At 43.6% G+C, this 19,462-nt stretch overlaps 1 protein-coding gene across 2 annotated transcripts in view; it reads right to left on the bottom strand.

Annotated features, from left to right (window-relative positions):
• Positions 1 to 19,462, bottom strand: part of RCOR1 (REST corepressor 1) — a 130,789-nt gene that overhangs the window by 24,042 nt on the left and 87,285 nt on the right. For both annotated transcript variants that reach the window (XM_045448311.1, XM_045448312.1), the window contains one exon: positions 1,954 to 2,006. In XM_045448311.1, the coding sequence (XP_045304267.1) occupies positions 1,954 to 2,006 (53 nt within the window). The remainder of the gene's footprint in view (positions 1 to 1,953; positions 2,007 to 19,462) is intronic.

Below are 19,462 nucleotides of genomic sequence, written 5' to 3'. Positions count from 1 at the left end.
CTCTCAAAATAAATAAACTTTAAAAATAAATAAATAATAATAAAATCTTCAAAAGTTGGTGATGTTCTGAGCAACTTCGTGAAATTCACGAGTAGGGTTTAGAAAAAGAAAAGGGATATACCTCTTGCTTTTAAAGATTCTGGTACTATCCTACTATAACCAGCTTTTCTAACAAATTCTACCAAGCTGAAATAATTAAAAGCATGGCCAAGGCTAAAACAAAGAGTTTAAGTCTATATAACATAACTCAGTGGTACCCTCAATCATGAGGATAAAAGCTTGCAACTTACAGGCTGTAAAATCTAGATCAATGCCAAGGAAAGCACCAATCCAAATTAATATGCTGATTTTTAAAACAGGAGTTAGAAGGGTGCCTGGGTGGCTCAGTCGGTTGAGCGTCCGACTTCGGCTCAGGTCACGATCTCGCAGTCCGTGAGTTCGAGCCCCGCGTCGGGCTCTGGGCTGATGGCTCAGAGCCTGGAGCCTGTTTCACATTCTGTGTCTCCCTCTTTCTCTGACCCTCCCCCGTTCATGCTCTGTCTCTGTCTCAAAAATAAATAAACGTTAAAAAAAAAATTAAAAAAATAATAAAATAGGAGTTAGAAATAAGCTGAAATAAGGTTATCATCAAGGGGCGCCTGGGTGGCTCAGTCAGCTGAGCATCCGACTTTGGCTCAGGTCATGATCTCGCAGTTTGTGGGTTCGAGCCCCATGTCGGGCTCTGTGCTGACGGCTCGGAGCCTGGAGCCTGCTTCAGATTCTGTGTCTCCCTCTCTCTCTGCCCCTCCCCTGCCTGTGCTCTCTCTCAAAAATGAATAAACGTTAAAAAAAAAAAAAAGATTATCATCATACTTTTGGGGAAAAATTAATCTCGTAGATTTCTAATAGCTTCCAAACAATTTTTAAAAGAAAACCTTAGTCAAATATTACAACTTGGAACTGATTCAAAACAGTTAATATGAAAACACTGTGGGTCTGAGTGAGACATGTCACTCGGAGTCAGGATAAAACCCATCACACAAATGACAAACCACATATTCAAATAGGGAAGTATTAAGCTCTAAATACTACCAACCTGCAGAAAAACAGGTGCCTTTTAAATCAAAGGGCCCTCTAATACTCATCTCAAGCAATAAAAAGGGGACCAGGGCCTTGTTTAATTTGCTAGTGACCACCAAAAAATTGCATGGCTACTTAACACACAGAACACAATTTAACAGGTCGGCTATAAAAACCATTTAAAAAAAAACATTTATTTTTTATTATTTTTTTTAAATTTTATTTTTTTAATTTACATCCAAATTAGTTAGCATATAGTGCAACAATGATTTCAGGAGTAGATTCCTTAGTGCCCCTTACCCGTTTGTCCCATCCCCCCTCCCACAACCCCTCCAGCAACCCTCTGTTTGTTCTCCATATTTATGAGTCTCTTTTGCTTTGTCAACCTCCCCCCACCCCGGTTTTATATTATTTTTGTTTCCCATCCCTTATGTCCATCTGTTTTGTCTCTTGAAGTCCTCATACGAGTGAAGTCATATATTTATCTTTCTCTGATTTCGCTTAGCATAATAGCTTCTAGTTCCATCCACGTAGTTGCAAAATGGCAAGATTTCACTCTTTTTGATTGCTGAGTAATACTAACACACACACACACACACACACACACCACATCTTCTTTATCCATTCATCTGCTGGTGAACATTTTGGCTCTTTCTATACTTTGGCTATTGTCGATAGGGCTGCTATAAACATGGGGGTGCGTGTGCCCCTTCGAAACAGCACACCTGTATCCCATGGATAAATGTCGAGTAGTGCAATTGCTGGGTCTTAGGGTAGTTCTATTTTTACTTTTTTGAGGAACCTCCATACTGTTTTCCAGAGTGGCTACACCAGCTTAGCTCGCATTCCCAATTAGAAACCCATTTTAACAACAAAAGAAAACCACGACAATACCTGTTCCATGTTGTACCCATGCTTCTCTTTAGCAATGGCAATGTATTCATCTACTGAAAAACAAGACAAGAGGCCAGTAAACACACTGAGGGACAGGAAACCACAGTACATGAGCACTAGAATTATATATATATATTTCAGGCCTGCCATGTGCAAGAAAAAAATAAAGAACAGACAGTAACAAAACAGAATCATATATAATATGATCCCATCATGGATCTTACACATAGAAATCCTACAAAGGAATGCCTAAAAATATACTCTAATATTAACGGTACTTAACATACCCCATCTATGGATGGGAGAGATCATGATTCTTCTTTTTAAACTTAGTTCTACTTAAATTTTCTATGATAAACAAATATCACATTGGTACCCTGAAAGATAATCAAAAGAAATAAGAAGAAATATTAAATTGGGGTTTGTTTTTAGTCTCCGCTGAGTTTGAAAAACAAACAACTTATCTCTATACTAAAAAATCTAAGAGATGAATTACATGAACCAGTGCCTGCTATCTGCTCTCAAACTCCAACACAAGGTGACAAGTGCCAGTTTTTCAAGCACTAAGGTAACGCCAAGGAAAACTGACTCGATATCCAGGGGAAGTTGCCATCCCCAAAGTTATTTCCTCTCTACATTTTCTAGCCTTCCTTCCAGGAAAAAAAAAAAAAAAAAAGAGACTACTAATCAATAACACTTCGTTACATTCCTATATAAGTTTTTTGCTTTGTTTTGTTTTTGGTAAAGTACAAAAATAACAACAACAACAAAAAAAATCAAATAGCACAGAACAGTCTGAAACAAACAGAATTCTTTCCCCAGGCCATCCCCCACCCCCCCCCCCCACCCCCCCCCCCCCCCACCCCCAGTCTCTCTCTCCAGGTGCAATGACCACACTTCAGAGCTGAGGAAACAGGCTGGAGCGGTTGGTTCACTTGCCCACTGTTAACACAGCGAGTTAACAGAAGCCTGATCAAAGTCAGAGCCTCCCAGGCTCAGAATGCTAGTCAATGACCCCACAACCATCTTACCTGATTGTGGCACAACTGGTAGCCAATTTACAAAAAAGAAATCAATTCTGAAAGCGAATTCAAACTCTTTTATGAACAGGTATTCTAACACTAGAGGAAAAGCTTTTCCACTGACAGAAGAAAAAGTCGATGTCGTTCAAACAGTGACTACACATAGTGCCACTCAGTATTAGTTTCAATACCGAGCACTAGTTTTCCATTTCCTTTTTAAATATTGAAAGTCCATACAAACAGACAGCGATTTCACTCAGAACATATAGAGCGGACCCTTGAACTCGGGTGTGAACTACGCGGGTCCACTTTTACGAGAATCTTCTGCAGTCCAGTGCTGTCAAAGTATTTTCTTAATAACACTGGCTTTTCTCTGGCTTCCTTCACTGGAAGAATGCAGTACGTGTCACATATAACACACACAACAACGTGTGTTGGCTACTTATGTCATCAGCAAGGCTTCTGATCAACAGCAGGCTATCAGCAGTTAAGTTTCTGGGGAGTCAAAACTTGTACGTGGATTTTTTTTTTTTTTTTTTTTTACCTCACAGGGTGTTGGGCGCCTCAAGGTGTTCAAGGGTCAACCGTGGTGAGATTCCTATTTACCCGCGAGTCGGCGAATGACAAACTAAATGACCCTGGTTTGTCACAAAAGTTGGAACCGGTGGTCTGAAAAATGGGGAGGAATTATTCCAAAGTGTTTCCCTTGCTTATTATGTCACAATAGGGTGGATTATGCCAACTAAGAGGAAAATGCCCTAAGATTCTTTAAAACAATGCTGATGCATGGTGAGGCTGCACGGCTCACACGGGACCCCGGCGGAAAGACTGCAGGTCGGGTGATAAAACTAAGTAATGAGATGTGTTCAAGCCAAGGCTGTGTACGGGGAAGAGGGAAAAACAATCTGCAGTGAACTGAGGGTCAACCCCAGAGAGGGTCTGCTGGAAGGGTGGTTCCTTTTCATAGACATCCGACAAATGAACCCGAAACTTGCGCTCTACAAGCTCAACTCCACAAGCGTACAAACGTCCAGACACTATCATTACCTTCGCTGGATGAGGGACGCGTGGTGCGTGCACAGCCACCGCCCAGGCATGTGATCTGCGAGCAAATCCGCGCACCAGGTGTCTGGGCAGGGCAGGGGGCAGGCCCCGCGGGGCTGTGCGCTGTCCCAGTAGCCTGCCCTGCCCACCGTTCTCGGGGGCAGATGCTATCTGCTCCAGTCTTTTCTGCTCCGTCAGTAACAGGGCCAGTAAACCTGTCTCCCCAGGTCTCCAACGGGATTTAGCTCAAAAATTACAAGGAAAACAAAGCATTCTTTGGATACTACTTTGGTATTTTCATCTGCTTTGTTTTTTAACAGAAAAATCAGCTGGTGGCAGGAACAGTAAAATTGACCAGTGGATTCTGAGCGTTGCAGGCAAGTTTGGACAGAACATTTTCTGTGCTGCAAACAGTAAAGTGTTGTTAATAAGTAACCTTTAAGATCACACCTCTTTTAGATTTCCTTGTAGACTCCTCTGAGGACTCAAATCTAAAACAAAGGAAGAAAGGACTTAATCAGAGCCACTTAGGGGGAAGTCACTTGGTATCTCTACTAGGTGAGGTGAAGGCGTGACAAAATAAGTCAATAGATGGGGAGCCTTGCAACTTGCAAAAGAATTACCATCTGATACCCACCAGCAAAAATACAACCGTTCACTCTTTTCATGTCCCCAAAGTCCAACAAAGACTGGATAAACAATTTGCCAAAAGAATGCTGGGGTGCTTTCATGTGAATGATGTCACAGGAGAGAAAGGTTCTTTCCCAGCAAGTGAAAAGGCAGCACAGGTCAGGTGTGTGGTGAGAGAGATGCAGGTCCAGTCTTGGCTGTCTCTGGACAAAAGGAGTTCACAGGCAGTGGTGCCTGACGCCCGGTGAGCGCTACGGTTTCGACCGCGGTACCTCTAGCCACTCTCCTGACCTTCCCAGGAAGCAGCTCTCACCAGGAAAGCTGCGTCAGCACCGAACTGAAAACCCCAGCAGAGCAGGAAGTCCTCCCAGAATGCTGAAGACCGGACTTAATCCAGAACAGGGCCGTGTGCGCGCACAACGGATGCTGCCGACGGCCTTGTCTCTCACTGCCTCCCTACTGTACGCACAGGGTCCTCAGCTCTTGCTCCCTTTCACGGTCAGGGGGACAAGGGCTACCCACCAGTTTCTAGAGTCCCCAATATCTTCTCTACCACCTACCCTGCTCCTTTCCAGAACGTGCCAGCAGCTGCTGGTAGGGCATGATGAAAAGGTAAAGTGTGCATGTTCAAAACCTCCCACATGCTTTCCTTAAAAACAAAAATAAGCTTGCAACCTAAGACGATAAAATCCACTCCCAAATGCCTTCATGAAAACAAAGGATGACCGGATACGTTAGGTGGTGGATGAAGGATGAATCAGGAAGGGAGGCAAAAGGCTCTAAAACAACGAACACGGGGTTCCCAGGGACTTTTCCAGTACCTTCTCATCTCTGGCAACAGTAATCTTGATTTCATCTCTAGTAAATTAAAGGTTAACCAGAGTCCGTCCCAATCTGGAGGTGAGGAGCCACTGCAGGCAGGCGAGGGTCATTAAGTATGCTGTGATTAGGACGATGCCCAAAGTCCATGTGGCTTAAGGAAATGCCAGGATGTTGGCAAGGACCCGGTCATTCGCACCCACCAGCCTTCCCCACTGCACGGGGGACAGAACCAGGCAGTCATCTGGGTGCAAGAAGAAGCTGACCGGACATTCTAAGCAGAAAGATCGGTTACTTGGCGTTCTCTCCTTTAAAAACCATTCTATCAGCGGGGCGCCTGGGTGGCGCAGTCGGTTAGGCGTCCGACTTCAGCCAGGTCACGATCTCGCGGTCCGTGAGTTCGAGCCCCGCATCGGGCTCTGGGCTGATGGCTCAGAGCCTGGAGCCTGTTTCCGATTCTGTGTCTCCCTCTCTCTCTGCCCCTCCCCTGTTCATGCTCTGTCTCTCTCTGTCCCAAAAATAAATAAATGTTGAAAAAAAAAATGTTTAAAAAAAAAAAATAAAAACCATTCTATCGTTGTGTAAGTACAATATTTTAAAAACATGGGGCGCCTGGGTGGCGCAGTCGGTTAAGCGTCCGACTTCAGCCGGGTCACGATCTCGCGGTCCGGGAGTTCGAGCCCCGCGTCAGGCTCTGGGCTGATGGCTCGGAGCCTGGAGCCTGTTTCCGACTCTGTGTCTCCCTCTCTCTCTGCCCCTCCCCCGTTCATGCTCTGTCTCTCTCTGTCCCAAAAATAAATAAACGTTGAAAAAAAAAAAATTAAAAAAAAAAAAAAAAAACTTGAATATTCCTATGGAAACAACCAAGGAGAAATGTCTAATCTTAAATTATGATGGATAAAGATACGTATCACTTCGATTCTTTAACAAGTGCACATACGGGAGGGCAACTGGGTGGCTCAGTCGGTTAAGCATCCGACTTCAGCTCAGGTCATGATCTCACGGTTCGTGGGTTCGAGCCCCGCATCGGGCTCTGTGCTGACAGCTCGGAGCCTGGAGCCTGCTTCAGATTCTGTGTCTTCCTCTCTCTCTGCCCCTCCCTGCTTACACTGTCTCTCTCTCTCTCAAAAATAAATAAACATTACAAAAAATTTAAAAAAAAAGTGCACAGACTGTACAAACCATTGGCTTCTCTGACAAGAATTTAGCATTACAGAAAGTACAGGTAAAGGAGTTATGTTCTGGGGCAACATCACTTAAAGGTAGAATGTGTGTGAGATTCATCAGGAAAATTTACAAAATTCCTAAAGCCTACTCAAACATTTCTTGAACTACCCTTACTGTGTACAGAAAAGCAGGCCAAAATACAGAAGAAAAATGAACTGATTTCCTGAGGTAGCTTGAAACAACACAAGTAACAGAGAACAGAAATACATAAATAACAGTACAGATGTAGACTAGCATGGGATCCAAAGCAATCAGTAAATAATGATGATAATGATGTTAAATCAAGACAAGCTTCCTAAAGATTCAATAGCTATACTGATTAATAACAGTAGCTAATATTTGAGACTTTACTATGTGCCAGCCACTGTTCTAAAATTCTTTAAGGGATTCTTTTTAAAAAAATTTTTTTTAATGTTTGTTTATTTTTGAGACAGAGAAGAGACAGAGCGCGAGTGGGGGGAGGGCCAGAGAGAGAGGGAGACACAGGATCTGAAGCAGGCTCCAGGCTCCGAGATGTCAGCACAGAGCCCGACGCGGGGCTTGAGCTCACGGACCGCGAGATCATGACCTGAGCCGAAGTCGGACGCCCAACCGACTGAGCCACCCAGGCGCCCCCCCTAAAGGATTCTTTTTAATCCTCTCCAATAATTCCATTATCAGTCCCATTCCTAAAGAAAGAAACTGAAGCTCAGAGAAGTCATTTGGCCAAGGTCACACAGCTGGTAAACAGCAGAAACAAGACGTACATACACACAGAGTGTGTGACCACAGCACCTGTGATGTTAAACCTCTATAGGCTATCCCATCTCCTGAGTAAAGGACACAGAGAGAGAAGGGCACTCCACGGTACAGAGAACTGAGCCAGGCAAGCCAACCTAGTCCATGTCGCTTGAGTGGAGTTAAGAAAATCAAACTGTGGTCGATGAAGGAAGCGATGGAAAGTGAGGGTAACGGGCAAATGGCTGCCTTGTCGGAGGCCTCACTTGTTTTCTATATTCAGGTTTCAAGCCGACGAACTAAATGTCCTTAGTACCATTAGCGGGAGTCTCGAACTCAGCTGCAAAAAAGGGAAGAATGCAGAAGAAAGTTGCCACGGTCACCTGAGCTCACCCACTCCTTCCTCCTCTGGACACTGCAGACTCAGGACACCTTGTGATCTTGCATATGCTATTTGGAGCGAGAGGCTGACACCATAAGGTGGGTTGAGGACAAAGCTATAACCTTAAATACAGTTCGAAAAAAATGTTATCATCGTAACATTTGCAGCAGCATTCGTACTACAAAGGAAACGTGGCACCAGTTTCTCTCGCATAACTCAAACTGAGCATGCCAAAATTTTTTTCATATCGTGGCATCTCCTTTTATTATTAAAATAAGAAATGAGTTATCACTAACAGAGAATCAAAAAGAGCTTAAATCATTTAAGTAAAGCAATTATGCCACCTGGTGGGCACAGATATTACTACAGTTAACATCCCAATGATCCCGCGGGGCATGGCGGGGGTGAGGGTGGGTGCACAGTAGTAAAATGCACTTTTGTTAAAATCCCACTTTACAGAGGAAGCGCCATCCCCCCAACACTCTAGTAAATACTACAAAATCCAACTCAGTCTCACAGACAATCTGATCAAGTGGAAAGGAGTACATAAACACTGGGGCGCCTGGGTGGCTCGGCTGGTAGAGCATCCAACTTCGTTCCGGTCACGATCTCACAGTTCATGAGTTCGAGCCCCACATGGGGCTCTCTCTACTGTCAGCATAGAGCCCACTTCAGAGCCTCTGTCCCTTTCTGTCTGCTCCTCCCCCACTCGTTCTCTCTCAAAAGTAAACATTAACATATATATAAATATAATCATCATCATCATCATAACATATAAATATATATATAAATACCCCACCAAACCACACTTACTTAAATTCAGTTTCTGGCACCTATTCCTACCTAATCTCTCCCTCTATATTCCCCCTCCAACCAGTATCAACTTTGTATGACTGCAGATAAATTCTACTCCTTTTTTCCTCATCAGCAGAAGAGTGGATTGACTACTATGGTCTTAAAAGTGGCTCCAGGGCAAACATTTTATGAGTAATTAAAAATTTTTCATGTTAAATTTAACATTTTGTGTGCTGCATTAAAAAAATAACTTAGCCAATAAGAGCCACCTGGGTGGCTCAGTCGGGTGAGCGTCCAACTCTGGATTTCGGCTCAGGTCGTGACCCCAGGGTCACCGGATCAAGCTCCGTGTCAGACCTCATGCTGAGCACGGAGCCTGCTTAAGGGTTCTCCCTCTCTTCCTTGGCCCTTCTCCCCTCCTGGAGCATGTGCTCGCTCTCTCTAAACAAAACAAAACCAACAAAAACTTGCAATAGGAAAAGGGAAGTCCACGCCTCCACCTTTACTCCAGTTCTCATACACTTGTGTGCCTTCCAGAACCATACAGATAGGATCTCTTGTGTTTTCAAAATGGATCGTCACTAGAATGACGTCTGGCTGTAATTACAACAATAACCACCTTTCCCTTAAAAATGCCCAAAGCCTACGGTGAAGAATAAATCAGTCCAGCGACCCACTATTCTCATGCATCTCTCCCAGCAAGTCAACCTGCCTGACGACCATGTCCCTAAGCAGGCACCTGTGCACTCAAAATAACTTCACTTGCTCTCTTAGGTGTTTTCCTTTGTACAGTATGAGCAGAAGGAACAATGCCCAAGACGAGGTCTGCCTCTGTCTTAACTAAAGGCAACATTCCCGGACAGAAGAGGGGCAAAGAGACACTACGGATTCACTCACAAGCTCGTAGCTGGCAACAGTGGAGCCCTCTGTCCTTGCTTTCCGTTAGGAGCTTACAAGCTAAACCCATTTCATCTGTCGGACAAAAGCGTAAGAGATGACGTCCGGTTCTAACCCTTCACAAGGCAGCAGAGGAGCCAAAATACACAAAAGCAAAATCTTACTGAAATGAATTCCTTCATAAGCACCTGTGAGTTTCCATTCGCGGCAGACTGCACTCTGGAGCCACAGAAGCAGTTTATGGAGAGAAACCCAGTCCTCCAGCCCCATTAGAGCTGTATGTCCGCCAGGCCAGTGGTTCCTAGCCCTGACCCAGGAGAACCAGCCAAGAAACTTCTCTGAAGTACTAACTCTTGCGCTCCGCCCTCTTTTGTACACATACATGTGTTTGCACGTATGTGTGTTTATGTGGGTATACGTATGTGTGTGGATGTATACATCGGTTTTAGGAAGCATGATGGGCGTAGAGAAAAGGCACACGTATAAGGGCACAGCTCGGTGAGTTCTGAGGAAGTGAACACACCTGATCAAGGAAAGAACCGACTATACTCTAGATGTTCTGGTTTGCTTTTACAATGCCCCCAGATGACTTTGAGAATTGGTGAATTAGAGCATTATATTAAGGTAAAGAACATGAGTGTGGTAACATTCTTCATTTTAATGTGATAAAAAGCACTTCAACAAGCACAAAATCTTTAAGTTTGGGTATTAAAAAGATCAGACACTATCAGGACCACAGACATAGGAAGAAATGTGCTTCTTTATATTATTACTATATAAAAGGAGGTTTGAGAATTTGTGAGTTGTGAATTTCAATCATGCAAAAATATTTCCTTTCAGTGACTATACAAAGTGATTCTCTTCTAAATTACTGATTTCAGGCCCACCTCCTGCAGAGGAGTTATGGGCAGGGAAAGGCGGAGGTGGTCAGAAGAAGGGTTTTACGAGCCCGCAAATCCTAGTGACTCCTTACAGCTTGTCTACAAGCCTTGAGTCATAGGGGCCTATGTTTAACCCTGCCTCCGCCGCCCTGTACTTACAATGGTCCCTCCCTCAGTACAACCCACTGCGTACAAGGGCACACAAAAGAGGGATCTCTAAGTGAGATGAACAGGCCAAGGGAAACACAGAGGGAGGCTGGGTTCTAGGAAGTGCGCAGGAGCACGACCTGGTGCAAGGTCGCTTCCCCTCTGTGGGCCCAGGTTTCCGGAGCCCTGAAAATGGAGGCTAAACTGCACAGTGCTGTAGTGAGAATGGGGGGGCGGGGGAGAATGGCATGTTTGTTGGGAGTGGGCAGGTTTTTCCGCCAAAGCTGTAAATCCTACCACTTCCAACGCCTGAATCTTGGGGGGTGAGGGTAGGGGTGGGGGAACTTTCATCCAGTTAAAGAAACTGGGAGTTTTCAAAGCAGGCGGCAGAAAGGTGGTATTTTATATTTAATTATTCTATTTTACATTCAACCCTTCTCCACTGATTCAATGCATCTTTCAGGCCGACTGTGTGCCCAGTGCTGCTGATACAGTTAAGATGAAAACAGTCGGCCTTCAGAGAGCTCAGTCTGGAGGTGAGAAATAATGACACAAATAATTAACTCCAATTGTCATAGGCGTCAGAGAAAAAGAACTCTGAACACACTTAACTGGGAAACCTGATCTGCAGAATCAAGGAAGGCTTTCTTTTCTACTGGAAAAGGACATTATAAATTCCTGCTTACTCATTTGTTATTTATAGTAGGGGAAAATTGAAAAAATAGAAACATTCAAGAATGAAGACATGGTGAAGTAAACTGAGCTATATGATGGGATATTATTCAGGGATCAAAACTCAGTCTAATGTTTAATTATCAGAAAATTAAAGTTGAAAAACTATTATTTACAATATGACCTATTTGTGCTTAAAACCAGAGTGCACAGAAGCATAGAAAAAGGACATGAAAGCAAAATTTTAATAGTTGTTATACCCACGTGATGGGTATAGGAATTACAGGCTATTTTTAATGATAAAAACAAACTTGTATGTATATATGTAATTTCTTTTCTGAACCATTGGAGAGTGTCATAATTATGCCTCCGTACTCTTAAATCCTTGGCCTGTATCTTCAAAGAGTAGGTGTATTATTCTCTTACATAACCACAGAACAGTAAATTCAACATTTAAACAATAATCTGTGTCTGTTCCAATCTGGCCAGTTGATCCCAAAATGTGCTTTACATTGTGCTCAAGAATTTAAGTAAATCCCAGTTATCTCATCCCCACATATACATAATATGCATCTTTTTAATGTTTTATATAAGTAACCTCTGCACCCAACACGGGGCTTGAACTCACGACCCTGAGAGATCAAGTCGCATGCTCTTCCAGCTGAGCCAGATATACGCCCCAATACACAACTTTTTAAAAATATGGACACATTTTTTATAGAACCACAATACACTATCACACTTAACAAAAATAGCAAAATTCCTTGGCATGAGAACAGTGCTGAACTCGCTGGACGGTCTGAAATGTAGAAGTCCCACGAAAGCAATTACTGGCAAGGACATGAAGCAGATAAAGTTTGCATTTTATTGGTAGCAGTGTGAACCAGTTTGACCACTTTGGAAAATACTCTGGCACTGCCCTCACAGCTGAGGATCTACATGTCGAATGGGTATCAAGAACTAAGTTAAAGAAAGTTCCCAGCAGTAGCAGTTGTAATAATAAAGAACTGGAATCAAATGTCCATCGTGAACAGAAAGAATAAATAAATTATAATGTAACAAGAGGAAATTCTTGAAGTCTAAAAGAAAAGGATGATGATAAGACACACGGATATGATGAAAGGGTACAGTAACCCTTAATTTTTAACTGCAGGCTTCAACCATAGTCTGTAAACCCAGCTGTGTCTTTTCTAGTAAGTTCTTACCACTTTACCTAACTCTAAATAAATAAGAATAAAAATGATAAAAATAATGTTCATACATTAAAAAAACATTCACATCCCAATTATCAAGCTCTCTGAAAGCCATTTCTTTATAAAATACTGAAAACTAAGGCCAGTAGTGCTGATCCGACCCCTACCCCTGCACACATTCCAGTCAAAGAACTAGCAGGCACGAATTTTAAGTACACTTTTCCCTCCTGTCGATGACCTTGTAATTTACCAGGGCAGGTCCCCATCAGACTGTGAGTTACACTTGCACAGGGATTTGTCAGACTGTTCACTCTCGTATTCCCCCAGGGCCTGGCGCATACACATCTCTCAAATATGTACCGAGCAAACGAACGGTCATTCGGCGGGTGGCAAAGAAGATGCTGCAGGATTCCAGATGACCAAGATGCAGAACACACAGCCGGAAAGCCTGCGTTTGCAAATCTTCACACAGGGCAGTGTCCACAACCCCATCATTTCCTCATTCACTGGACGAGCATTTATCGTGCTCCCACCACGTGCCAAGAGGACTGCCGGAGAACGGAGCACACACACCAGGTTCCTCATCAGTTTTCAGTAGAGAGACGAAGCAAAAAAGACCACGTCGGATAACGATAAATAAAATGAAGGAAATGAAGCAAGGTAAGGCAGTACTCTCATTTCATAGTGTGGTCAAGGAAAGCCTCTCTGTCAGTGGACGCGTAAGCAGTAAGGAGGAACTGAGGGAGAGGGCCATGTGGACATTGGGAAAAGAGTATTCCAGACAAAGGAACGGAAAAGGCTCAGGAGTGGGCTCAGACTACGTAGGGCCTTGTGGCCAACTGTCCAGTCCTCTGACACTGTAGTGAACTGGAAAGCCACTGGAATGTTTTGAACAGTGATTCTTGACATGTACTAGGTATTTACTTGGAAGTTAAAAAATGTACTCTGTATCTATGAAACTTTCACACACAATATAATCTTGACCATGTGGACTGAACTCAAATGCCCTAAGAGAAGCGCCTGCGCGTGCCGCAGCTCCAAAGAAGGTTCTCATTCCAAGAAAGCTACAACTTGTTTTAAAATCTCTAATTTGGGGCGCCTGGGTGGCTCAGTCAGTTAAGCGTCGGACATTGGCTCAGGTCATGATCTCACGGTTCGTGGGTTTGAGCCCCACATCGGGCTCTGTGCTGACAGCCTGGAGCCTGCTTCAGATTGTGTGTCTCCCTCTGTCTCTCTGCCCTTTCCCCACTCCTGCCCTGTCTCTCTCTCAAAAATAAATAAACATTAAAAAGAAATTTTAAAAAATCTCTAATTTGACTTTGCTTTTCGACACATCTTTAAATTCTGTATGTCTAGCACGTTGTATGTGTTAATTTTTTTCTTTACAGTCAATAGTCAACTAGCTTCAAAAATCACATCCAGCTTGATGGTCTCTGGCATTAGCTAACGATTTCCATCTATGTCAATTTTAACCTGGAGATTTGTGCTTACCACGGTACCAGTTTCTCCTCATTTTTATAAAATAAAAGCAAAATGCAATCAAACACTTAAATAACTGCAAAAGCACTGATTATACATAACCTATAAAGTAGGCGATGCATAAATGAGCGGGACCATCTGTTTTCCTGATTCCCAACAGCCAACGTTACCCTGCAAATTTCTACCCCCGAGGCAAGTGCCGCTGAGTCTAGGAAATCTGCTTCTTCAGGAAGTGACCCACAGTGGGCACAGTTGTACGCTGGCTTGCCCTCTGGCTCCAATTCACCTCCTACAGCCAAGCCCTACCTTAAAGAGAGTCAAACAACAAAAGTCATGCTCTGATTATCCCCTTTCCTGACCTATCCTCTCTCCTAAAACTGCCTTCTAAACTGCGCTCTCAGGCCACCGTTTCGTATTACATTTGACTGCACTTGCTTTGGCAAACTTCTGTTTGTTTGTTTTTCATTAACACAGTAAAGTGAACCAGACTGGGAATAAGGTCTGGCCTAACTGTATACATTTCAAAGAAAACAAGACTATCTAGTAAAAAAAAAAAGTTGTGAGATTTCTCGTTACCAACATGTCCACTTGGTTTTGCTAACTTTCAGCTGCTCTGCCACACAAAGTCCAGGCCCTGGCTGGGTGTACGTGTCAGGGCAGGGACAAGAGGGCAATATGAAGGTACCATGTACTGCACCCACAGCGGCGGCCCCCAGACAGAAGGCTGCCCTAAAGCCATTAGGTTGGGGCAAGCAGGGCGGGCATGTAGGGTGCAGACCAAGGGAGGGCAGCCTGAAATGGGGTGGGGAGGGTGCTCACAGATGGGAGCAGAGGGGGGCAACCATGTACCTCACAATGGTGACCAGGGAGCAAAGCCGAAAGGGAGAGGATGTCCTATCACAGAAACAAGAGTGACTCATAGGCATCTTCATGCACACGCGTGGAATAACTGATGGAAGGGTGCAGGCGTGCCCAGATAGGACAGCGCCCTGCTTACTTAAAGGCCTATTAAAGCCCCCCGGACCCCCCCGTTGCCCCACGTTCCCATGATCTCCATCTCCTTTGAGCAAGTTCAAATACTTCCGACACTGCCAATTTGACTTCCCACATTTCTTTTTTTTTTTTTTAATGTCTACTTATTTTTTGAGAGAGACAGACAGAGCACGAGCAGGGGAGCGGCAGAGAGAGAGGGAAGCACAGAATCCGAAGCAGGCTCCGGGCTCTGAACTGTCAGCACAGAGCCCCATGCGGAGCTTGAACCCACGAACCATGAGATCATGACCTGAGCTGAAGTTGGATGACTGAGCCACCCAGGCGCCCCTGACTTTCCACATTTCGATCAATCCTCCCTCTAACAGCAACAGCCTTGAGGGCATCAACTTCTCTCACCCGGAATGGATCGACACTCACTGCCTCTAGCCCTGGCTCTCCACTAAACCACAAGGCTGTCAAGAGACTTGGCACAGTTTCAAGGCTTCTCACCTCCCCAAGGACCACAGGTGTCGCAGCCAGGCAGGTCTCCAAAACAGAGCACTGCATTTTCTCCCCGCATCTTCGTACACGGACAAATACAGGCGCACAGGCGTCCTTCCCCCGGTCTGCAGCACACTTATGCACCTTGCCCACAAGCCAACTCTTACCCTCCTCAACATTCTACACAGAATGTCAACCGTTTCCAATACTTCCCCTGTTTCTATCCAGGAAAATGTAGCACTTTCTGCTGGGTCCCACAGCGGGGGTGGGGTGGGGTGGGGTGGGGTGGGGGAGGGATGCTAACAGCCCATAGGAGGTGCTGGAAGCTAAAATGAGACTCCACTGTCCTCATCTCCAATTAGTGAACATTTTTCCATTTCTCTCACCATCTGCCAACCTCCAGATTCTACCACTTTTCAACCTTCATTCATTCCTGTGTCCCCTAAATCTCATGCCATTGTTTCATCAAGTAATTTTCCAGAATTATTTAATATATATACTATTTACTTATTACGTACTATATATTATTTAGTATATAAACTATATATATATATAATAATAATAATAATAATAATAATAATAATAATAATAATAAAAGCATACTGTTCTCCTCTACGCTACCTGGAATTATTTATATTTCCTCCATATGCAATGCGTCTCTACAAGGCACATTTTCTAGGCATACCCCAAAGGTCGTAGCTCTCGCTGAAGTTTCACTCAGACACAGCCCAAAGCAGCTAGTCTAGTATCAGTAATGCTTTAAGAATGCAATTATAGCTTATTAAGAAAAGCAGCATATGAAGGCAGATGTGTATAATAAATGCCACCTGGAGACCAGAGATCTAGCCCAAACTTGGCTACTAAGAAGCTGTGGTTCCTTAAGCATTTGACCTCACTTTTCTAGACCTGAAGTTTTTTGCATCCAAAAAAGAAGAGCCGGAGTAGAGGAAATACACATAAATTACAGTTTACAGGTTCATCTTCCCTTCTTTCTCCGTTAGAATATAAGCTTCCTGACTCCCTCACTCCTGCCACACACTACCAAGCACACAAAGCGCTCAATAAAAATGTGAATGAAACCAATGCTCACTAAACAAACTCAAATTCCAGATAACCCCAATCAAGATACTTTCGGAGAGAGCTTGAAACTATGAGCCTAAACTTCACCCAGAAAAATAAATACATCAACCAGGAACACTGAAAAGAATAAAAATGGTACAAATCAGGAAACAACAGATCAATCAATGAAACAGAGTCAAGAATTCAGATAAAGACCAAAGTACACACACGAGTTTAACCTAAGTGAAGATTTGAGAAAGAATTAAATAGTTCCAGATAGAACAATGATGTAATAGGAGAGAGGCGGGAGGAGGGGAGGGCAGAAGAAACAGAGGTGTGGGCAGTATATAATATGTGGGGGAAGGGCTTTTTTCAGCATGACAGTATGCGAGCAGCCACAAGTAAGATTAATCAATTTAACTACATGTAATTCTAAAAAACAAACCAAACAAAAAATAAGGTAAGGTCTGACTGCTATGTACAGAAGAATTAACAAGTCAAGATACAGAGGTGCCTGGGAGGCTCAGGCAGTTAAGTGACTCTATCTTGGTGTAGGACGCGATCTCACAGTTAGTGAGATCGAGCCCTGTGTCGGGCTCTGCGCTGACAGTGTGGAGCCTACTTAGGATTCTTTCTCCCTCCTCTCTTTGCCCCCCCCCCTCACATGTGCGCGCACGCACTCTCTCTCTGTCTCAAAATAAACAAACTTTCTTCAAAGTTCAAAATACAAAGATGCTCAACCTTAGTAATAATTAATGAAATCCTTTTCTATCAGTCCAGCCAACTTTAAAAGGCAATTAATATTCCCATACAATGAGGTATCACCCCACACCCATTAGGATAGCTACTATTAAAAAAACAAGCAGAAAATGGTAATTCTGACAAGGATGTGGAGATACTGGACCCCATGCACTGTCGGTGGGAATATAAAATGACAGCAGCCCCTGTGGAAAACAGGATGGCAGGTCCTTAAAAAATTAAAAACTAGAATTGCCAAATCCAGCAATCCCGCTTCTGAGTATACACCCAAAAGAAATGAAGGCAGGGTCTCGAAGAGATATTTGCACACCCATGTTCACAGCAGCAGCGTTCACAACAGCCAGGATGTGGAAACAACCCAAGTGTCCATCACTGGTAAATGAGAGACCAATGTGGCCTTTCCTTACAAGGAAGAACTACTCAGTCATAAAAATGAAGGAAATTGTACCACAGGCGACAATGTGGATGACACCTGAGGACATTCTGCTGCGTGAAATAAGCCAGTCACCAAAACAGTATAATTCCACCAAACAAAGTACCCAGAGGAGTCAAATTCATTAAGTCAGAAAGCAGAATGGTGGTTGCCAGGGGGAGGGGGAAATGTAGGCTTGGGTTTTTTTTAATGAGTTCAGAGTTTCAGTTCTGCAAGATGAGAAGCGTTCTGGAGGCTGGGTACGCAACAATGTGAATGTACGTAAGACCACTATCCCCTTAAAAATGGTAAGATGGAAATATAAACCAACATATTTCATTTGCTTGTTATAATTTCACAATCAAATTTACTTGGAAGCAAAGAAATGGTTCAGATGGTAAATTTCACATCATGTGTATTTTACTACAATTAAAAATAATTATTTAAGGGGCGCCCGGGTGGCTCAGCCTGTTAAGCACCTGACTTCGGCTCAGGTCATGATCTCGTGGTTCAGGAGTTCCAGCCCCGCGTCGGGCTCTGGGCTGACAGCTCAGATTCAGATTCTGTCTCCCTCTCTCTCTGCCTCTCCCCCAACCACAATCTGTCTCTCTTTCAAAAATAAACGAACATTAAAAAAATTTTTTTAACAATAATTATTAATAAATTTTTTTAAAGAAAAAAATTAAGAGGAGCCTACATGGCTCAGGTGGTTAAATGTCTGGCTCTTGATTTTGGCTCAGGTCATGGTCTCAAGGTTCATGAGTTTGAGCCCCACCTCTTCCAATGAAGAGCCTGCTCAGGATTCTCTCTCTCTCTCCCCCCACCCTCTGCCCCTCCCCTGCTTGTACACTCTCTTTCTCTCAAAATAAGTAAAACATTAAAAAGAATGAAAGAAAAAATTAATATACCCAGTACTGGAGATGTCTTAGAAAACAGGAACACTCCTAATAATGTAGAAAAAAATCTGTAAATTTAAAAAGTACATACCATCTGACCTACCAACTCCACTTCAATGATGTTCACTACAACACTGTTTAGAAATGCTTAACTATGAAACACCTGTATTATATGACCATTAAAAAAAAAAGGTGTGTCAGGACTAACAGACACCCAGAACGTAGAAGATTTTATCTTGTATGTACCTATTGCTTTTTAGTTTAAAAGAACATGAACTATACGCGTATTATTTAGAGTGGCTAAAATCCAAAACACCGACACCACCAAATACTTACAAGGAACTCTCATTCACGGCTGGCAAAAATGCAAAACGGCACAGCCACTCCAGAAGACAGTCTTGCAATTTCTTACAAAATTAAACGTATTCTTTAACAAACAATCCAGTGATCCTGCTCCTTCGTGCTTAGCCCAAGGAGCCGAAAACTTACGTCCACGCCAACACCTGCACATACATGTTTACAGCAGCTTCCTTCATAACTGCCCGAACTCGGAAGCCACCAAGACGTCCTTCAGCAGGTGAACGCGTAAACACACCACAGGCCGTCCAGACAGGGGAATGCTGTTCAGCGCTACGAAGAAATGAGCTACGAGCCAGGAAAAGACATGGAGGAAACTTAAATGCGTACTACTAAGCCAAAACAGCCACTCTGAAAAGACTCCACATTATAGGACCCCAACTCTCTGACATTTTGAGAGAGGCAAAGTTATGGAGACGGTAAAAAGGTCAGTAGTTGCCAAGAGTTAGGGGGTTGGGAGGGGACGCATAGGCAGAGCACAGAGAATTTTTAGGGCAGGGAAAGGATTTAGTACGATATTACAATAGTGAATACGTGTCACGATAACGTGTGCCGAAACCTACAGAACACACAACACTAAGAGTGGATCCTGATGTAAACTATGAACTTTAGGTGACAACGATGTTATGAGCGTAGGTTCACCGATTA

Source organism: Leopardus geoffroyi, chromosome B3 (genome assembly GCF_018350155.1).
Source record: "Leopardus geoffroyi isolate Oge1 chromosome B3, O.geoffroyi_Oge1_pat1.0, whole genome shotgun sequence".
Classification (NCBI taxonomy): domain Eukaryota; kingdom Metazoa; phylum Chordata; class Mammalia; order Carnivora; family Felidae; genus Leopardus; species Leopardus geoffroyi.
Note: the sequence above shows the minus strand (reverse complement) of the source record. Positions and strands in the feature narration are given on the sequence as shown.